The sequence below is a fragment of the Azolla caroliniana genome, unplaced genomic scaffold (genome assembly GCF_043228905.1).
Source record: "Azolla caroliniana isolate FFs.n. ecotype wild unplaced genomic scaffold, voAzoCaro1.0.p SCAF_1, whole genome shotgun sequence".
Classification (NCBI taxonomy): Eukaryota; Viridiplantae; Streptophyta; class Polypodiopsida; order Salviniales; family Salviniaceae; genus Azolla; species Azolla caroliniana.
In genome coordinates, this window is record NW_028230436.1 from 3954745 (window position 1) to 3962419 (window position 7675).

The 7675-nt window shown below is 37.1% G+C and overlaps 1 protein-coding gene across 1 annotated transcript; it reads left to right on the forward strand.

Moving 5' to 3' along the window:
- Positions 1-4241, forward strand: LOC147868431 (pyruvate decarboxylase 1-like). The gene is made up of 7 exons (XM_087319108.1): positions 1-851; positions 1874-2037; positions 2199-2760; positions 2877-2965; positions 3158-3275; positions 3598-3786; positions 3961-4241. Exons 1-7 carry the CDS (start codon positions 30-32, stop codon positions 4129-4131), a joined length of 2115 nt encoding a protein of 704 aa, XP_087175234.1. The 5' UTR covers positions 1-29; the 3' UTR covers positions 4132-4241.
- The last annotated feature ends 3434 nt before the right edge of the window (positions 4242-7675 follow it).

The following is a 7675-nucleotide window of genomic DNA, read 5'->3' on the forward strand; positions in this document are numbered from 1 at the left end:
GTCGTCAAGAATTTGTGTTCAGCTCCCGCATGGCATCCATTTTACATGGTGCTCAGTCCCCTGCTTCTCAAATCACCTCCATAATTGACGAAAATCTTCCCGCAAATGAAGCTCTCAACGAAGAAAAGCCTGAAAGAGATCCAGCTGCTGAGAACGGGGGTTCAAATGCCTCCTCAATCCTTCAAAATCAACATGAGAACATGTCTGGAGCCCTCAATAATGAAGCAAATCACCCTAAAGTTGGTCTAAGCTCGATAATTACTAAGACGGGTGGGGCACAGCCTGACTTGATTAACCCGGTAAAACCTCTTTCGTCCGCAAAAGACACCCGAGTGGACAATACTAGTAGTCCGAAAAGACCCGGTGCCGATGGCGTAATAAGCCCCAAGAAGCCAGTGTTGGCCTTTTGCCCTGCACAACACTACCCCTATAACCGGATACAAAGCACATGTTCTTCGTTAGGTCGGTACTTGGCACGCCGTCTAGTCCAGATAGGCGTTTCTGATGTCTTCTCTGTGCCCGGAGACTTCAACCTAGTCCTCCTCGATCATCTTCTATCGGAGCCAAGCCTTAATCTGATCGGTTGTTGCAATGAACTGAATGCTGGGTATGCCGCCGATGGCTATGCTCGTGCCAAAGGTGTCGGGGCTTGCGTTGTCACTTTCACCGTTGGTGGGCTCAGTATTCTAAATGCTATCGCGGGAGCCTATAGTGAGAATCTACCCGTTATTTGTATTGTTGGTGGCCCGAATTCTAATGATTACGGGACCAATCGGATTCTTCATCATACCGTTGGTCTTCCTGATTTCAGTCAAGAGTTGCGGTGCTTTCAACAAGTTACTTGTTGCCAGGTATGCTAGATAAATTAACTCTTAGAGCTGCCATCTTGGGGTTTCTTGTTGATGGTTTGTGTTTGCTTTCTAATAGGAACTGGTGCTTTTGAATTTCTAAGGGATTATATTAAGTGCCTGTCATGGTTAGAAGCATCTTGTTATTGATCTTTGTCTACTTTTTGTAGGATGTATTGCCTTTTGAGATTATAAAGGAGACATGTAAGTGCTTAAAAGAATCTTGCTCACTGTTTCTGGAGGATTTGTTTGCTTTGAATGCATATCCTTATGTAAAAGTGGAATCTCCTGAATATCTTCCCGTTATTAAGGCATCACATGGCCTACCATTCGAGTAAAACATATCAGCCTCATATTTCTTGCTGGTCTTTAGGCAATGAGAACCATAAACTGTTATGCAAGGATGAGGTATGCATTTGGATAGCACAGGAGAATGAATTGAAGCTCCACATTCAATTGGTCAGTAGCTGCATTAAATTGTGAAGGAAGAACAATGCACGTTATGCTATGCATGGAGCCTCTGACATGCAGACTCTATTATTAATTAAACAGTCTATGGAATCCATGGTATATCTACTAGAGCTCCATGTTATTACATTATTGCCAAAGAAACTACCTTCTATTATCAAGCTTTCTGCGTTCTGTTGTACATTAGAAGCTAATCCTTGTTGCAAGTAGGAAACCTGAAACTAGTCAATTCAGGTCTATGACAGTGCGTAGTAGTTAGTTGAATTTTCAACCCATTCTTGATACCATTTGTGAGTTGATTGAATTACCTACAGAATTTTTAGATGTCAGCCATAGTTGCTTCGAATTTGGTTAAATTATTGGTCTATCTTTTTACTCTATTCATGAATTGATCAAATTAAACATAATCTCGTAGTTTTTAGATGCCAGCTTTAAGCTTGTGTTTTCATTATTCTTATGACTCTTAAAATAGATGAAATCTGACCGGATAATTATTCAAGACATCAGTATGTTTTTTCATTATTCTTATCGCTTATCAAAATATGGAATGTGGCCAGGTAACTATTCAAGACCTCGATACAGCTCACGAGTTGATTGATGGTGCCATCTCTACGGCGTTAAGAGAGAGCAAACCTGTTTATATCAATATCAGCTGCAACTTGGCTGGTCTTCCCTATCCAACCTTTGGCATGGAACCTGTTCCTTATGTCATCAGAGAGGCGTAATACCAACAAAACCATATTTTCAATCATAATCCTCTTTATTTATTTGTATTTTCATTGTCATGATAGTAGGATAAACCTTGGGTACAAGAATTAAGACTTTAAGCATATGGATAGTTCTGAGCTTGGATATGATTTGCCTCCTTTTTATGTTGAACAGGTATAGTAATGCACAATGCTTGGAGGCAGCAGTGAACATTGCCGCCGACTTTCTTAATGCAGCAGTGAAGCCTGTATTGGTGGGAGGTTCAAAGTTGAGGGTAGCAAGAGCAGAATCTTCCTTTGTAGAGCTAGCAGATTCATCTGGTTATGCAGTTGCAGTGATGCCGTCTGCGAAAGGCTTATTCCCGGAAACTCACCCACATTTCATGGGCACTTACTGGGGTGCTGTCAGTTCTCCTTTATGCGTAGAGATAGTCGAATCAGCAGATGCATATCTATTTGCTGGCCCTGTCTTCAATGACTACAGCTCTGTTGGTTACTCCCTCTTGTTCAAGAAGGAGAAAGCAGTTGTCGTTGAGCCCGATCGAGTCATCATTGGGAATGGTATTGCATTTGGTTGTATACTTATGAAGGATTTCCTTCGTTGCCTTGCAAAGAAAATCGTGAGAAATACAGCGGCTTATGATAACTATAAACGGATGTATGTACCGCCTGGTTTGCCTTTGAAATCTTCCCCGGATGATCCTTTGCGAGTAAATGTGCTGTTCCAGCACATCCAGGTAAAACAAATATAACTACAAATATTATCATAATGTTCTAAAGGTTTTGAACCTTTGGAGCTTGTACTACAGTAAATGACATTTGTATGATTTCAGACTTTTTTTGTTTCCTCCAGAGAATTCTGGATAAAAACACGGCTGTGATTGCAGAGACAGGGGACTCCTGGTTTAATTGTCAAAAACTACACCTACCTGAAGGATGTCGGTAAGAAGCTAATTAAGTTTAACCGATAGAGTTGATTGTAGCTGAATATTATAGGGAAACTATGGGTGAGAGCAGATACACAAATTCTTTTGATTATTGTTTTAATGTTATATGTAGAAACAAAAACAGTTAAACTGGTTTTTAGTATTTGTTTGCTAATTTCTTGAATGGCATTTAACTCTCCAATTTCAGCTATGAATTTCAAATGCAGTATGGATCCATTGGCTGGTCAGTTGGCGCTGTCCTTGGTTATTCGCAGGCAGTGCCTGAAAAACGTATAATAGCATGTATTGGGGATGGAAGCTTTCAGGTTATTTTGTAGTCACAATTCCTATTATCCGGCCATCTAATAGACAATTTTATGTCGCAAATAACTTTCAAGCTTTACTTTACATAGAAATTAGCTTGTGCAATTGTTGTAATCCCTACTATTCAGCCATCTAATCCACAAATTTATGTCTCGAATAATATTTGGACTTTGCTTTTGCGTAGAAACTAGCTTGCTCAATCTTTAGAATCTCAAAATAGACTGCATTCACTATCCATAGAAACACTCTTCCTTACCCATTTTTTTTGTATTAGAAAATATAATATGTCAAGTGTTGTGAAATTGATGTGTTATAATATTGCAGGTCACTGCACAAGAGGTATCAACAATGATTCGGCAAGGACAAAACAACATAATTTTCCTCATCAATAATGGAGGTTATACTATTGAAGTAGAGATCCACGATGGGCCTTACAACATCATAAAGAATTGGAATTACACTGCCGTCGTAGAAGCATTCGCCAACAATGAGGGCAAGGTTTGGACTACTAAGGTAAAAACTCCTATCTTTGATTGAAATACGATGTGTTCTATGATGTTTACTGAAATACGAAGTATAATGTAATGTAGAGTATTGGTTGCAAGGGTCCACATGAAATACGGAAGTTTTTGGGAGTTTCGATGTGATAACGAATAAATGGCAGTGTTTTGTTTTTGTGGGTTTTAGGTGAAAACTGAAGAGCAACTTGAAAAGGCCATCTCTATGGTGCAAGGGCAGAAGAAGGATTGCCTTTGTTTCTTGGAATGCATTTTGCACAAAGATGATACGAGTAAGGAATTGTTGGAATGGGGGTCTCGAGTGTCTGCCGCGAATAGCAGACCACCTAACCCTCAATGAAAAACAAATGTGACTTACATCCTTTTCAGGAGAGAGAGACACTGAATGAATCATGCTTTTCTTTTAGTCCTTCTGAACTTTTTCCAGATAAATAAAACATAAGTCCCTTCTCTATGGATTTTTGTGATATAAGTCTCCCTGAATATTCTCTAGAGATATTTGACCTATATTCTCTCTGAATAAAATCTTAGCCTACTCATCCCCTGTTATTTATAAGGACTATTTCAAGATATAACCGTAGCATATTATGTCAGTTAGCACTCCTGTGAGGAGAGAAAAGCGCTTTTGAACACTATATATACAGATATTTGTATACATGCATATATTAGCTTTTAGAGTCTATTTTCTATAAACTATTCTCATGCCTATGTTGCTGGGAATCTTTTCTACAAAAACTGCCCTTGATCACATTGGTATATCATTTTTCATATTTTTATTTACTTATCTTGCTTTTCTGGTTTTGTTCTCTTTTGTTGCTTTATGTGTGCACTGTTTTAGGAAAACGTCCTTTTAACTATATCGATTTCTTCGCTTGCTCTTGTGTTTCGTTCTCTTGGTCAAGTTCTTTTATTTTGTGCTTTTATTTTGCAACTTGACAATATTTAAAGCCCGACATAAAAATGGCCACGGTAGAAGATGAAAATGTTTTTGTTAAGAAGCAAGTGGGTCATTGAGTTGTTGAGGCGTAGTCACAAATGAATCAGTGTTTTCTTGCATACCTTTATGAATCAAGGAACTTAGATTGCCTCTTTCTCTCCATATAAACCATGAACGAACTAGTTGTGTTCATTGTGTGTTCTTGCATACCTTCATGAATTAAGGAACTTAGATTGCCTCTTTTTGAACGAACTAGTTGTGTTCAGTCTACGTGAAATGTGTTTGGAAAGACATGAACATATGAACACGAATATAATACATACCATCTACTATCTAGATATGTTTGTGTACAATAGATTAGATGTTACTTTGCACCAGAAACATTTCCCTTCATTGGCACTCCAAGAAAACCCTTCACTACAAGTTCTCTTTTGATTCCTATCACATAAGAGTTCTCTTCACTTGTACTTCATTAGGATCCTTGGACTTAAGTTATGATTGGTGGTATACTTGTAAAATCGTGATAGTCTTGAAATTTAAAGTAACATTATCAGTGCATAATGAATTCATTCGATTCCATTATATGACCCCTTCGAGAACTAAGAGTGTTTGGATGACAACACGTTATTCTCGAGTATATTGGCATATAAAGTTCAATTTTATGCAATACAAATGTCAAGACTCAAGTCACAAAACCCTCACTTTTTACTTATTCATGAACAGTTTAATTTTATACACATACACACTATTGTCACATTATTGTCGCAAGGCACACAGTTCCAATAATGTCTTTCCTTTTCTTGAACCGCTAATGACAACATCTTCATGCTACAGCTTCAATTATTTTATTAGAACAATTATATCAAATTTCAAGCCATAATTATTCTAAGCAAACTTGTCATTTCTTATTTATTGCATCTCTAAGATTTGACCCTCCAATTGCTACACTTGAATTATTCGATTCTTTTTTTGCTTTTGGCTCTGATTCTTGTTTGATAAGTATAATTTGGGTTTTGCTTCAAACAAGAAACTTGCAAAAACAAATTGATCTATAGTGTCCTTGATGGCTAATATTAAGTTTATCGGGTTTGGTATGGTTATAATAAACATCAAATTATGCCATTGGTTAGTGGTTTTTTCACTTTCATCTTGTTTCAAACACACAAAAGACAATTGAACAAGAATACCATTTGACATTGTGCTAATAAGATTACAATGGAGTTACAATGACAAGATATAGAGCTAGTATACAGGCCATCCGCTTAAATAGTTCACTTACCCTTATTAAAGTTATTCATTCTTAGATTGATCATAAATGAAGTAAAATCCGAGTCAACTTTAAGGAAGGGTATATGTTACATGAGAAACAAAAAGGGTGGAATTCATATTACAAGAACTACAAGTGGTAGGATTGATATTAGCCTATATATGAGCAAACTCTTGATATCTCATTGAAAAACAACATTGAATAGTTTATTTTTATTGTTTGCATGTAATTCACACACTTTTTGATTTCTAGTGATTCCCTGTAGAACTTTAATGGAGACAAGTGTGTAATGCATGTTTATGGAAAACTTTTGCATGTCATTGATGAATTATTCAAAACCAAAGCTATGAATGCCTCTTGGATTTTGGATGAAGAGTATTGTAGTAGATATATTGTGCTGTAATAGTGGGTACAACCATTCGAACTATTATCTTTCAATATTTGGTTGCCTTTGGTCATTATTAAAGTTTTAACGCGTGCTTGATATTTTAAGCTTCAATCAAATGTAGTACAACTACAAAGATACATTATACCTCAATTCTAGAACACAAATAGAAAGTTATGATTCTAATAAAATACTAGATAATAAATTGGTAGTAAAAAGTACCAAATAGTTGATCTAATGTGGCACTCAAAAAGTTTGGAAATGTTGTTGCACATAAGAAATCCTATGCATTATATATGCTACATGTTTGAAACTATCATAAATACTATAATGTTTGAAGGGCAACATAACAAGTACGTGCTATCAAGGTGATTTCGTTGAGGCATGATGGTTACTATTGATACGTCTTCGATATAATATACATTAATCTTGATCTTCCATGATGCATGTTCCGAGGGGGGTTGCTAACTTCTTTAACTTAGTATTTTTCTTCTATTTTTATTTATTTATGTACTATTCCTTTTAGTTTCCTCGTTTGATTTATTCTTCTTTTAATATTATATTCGTGTAGTTGTCTAATGAGGGCCACTGCTACTATTGTATGTTGGCCCTTTCTTCTACATATCAACAATGCATGAACTCACGACCCATCCGAGGTGCTTGGGGAGACCATATTAGATATTACTTCCAATGTGGGAGAAACAATTTCCGAAGTCATGTTCCGAGGAGGTAATCTCAGCACAGAAACCCATCGCTTAACTCGCAAACCAATAATCATACCCATTATATTGTAAAGCGCAAGCCCTACACACTACTATATGTGGATTTGGGGGGGGGGGGGGGAGGGAGCCGGCGACGCGAAAGGCATAAAAATCGCATGCAAAAATGCAAACAACTTCACGATTCAATGTATGTACATATCATTCGACATATGATTGGGGGGGGGGGGGGTCCTAGGGATGATTGTGTATGGCCATGTCTCAATGTGAGCAAGCAAAACGCATGAACATGTGATGGATAGATAATATACATATACCAATATGAATGCATGCATGTATGTATGTATGTATGCATGTATGTGTATGTATGTATGTATGTATGTATGTATGTATGTATGTATGTATGTATGTATGTGTTTCCATGCATATCAGCAAATAAACACATGAGCAAGCGGCCGGAGAGTTTTTAGATGAAAAACGGTCTCTCTGCGGTGCTCTCTCTCTCTCTCTCTCTCTTTCTGAGCCTTTTTTGCTTCTGTCTCTCTTTCTTCTTCCTTTTTATTTTAACTTTCCTTT

What these genes read in the sequence shown, in the direction of transcription:
- LOC147868431 (XM_087319108.1), top strand. Translation starts at nt 30, where the DNA reads ATGGCATCCATTTTACATGGTGCTCAGTCCCCTGCTTCTCAAATCACC. An exon ending in CCTTATGTCATCAGAGAGGC is followed by an intron (nt 2,038 to 2,198) that starts GTAATACCAACA and finishes TATGTTGAACAG; the next exon opens with GTATAGTAATGCACAATGCT. An exon ending in CACCTACCTGAAGGATGTCG is followed by an intron (nt 2,966 to 3,157) that starts GTAAGAAGCTAA and finishes CTCCAATTTCAG; the next exon opens with CTATGAATTTCAAATGCAGT.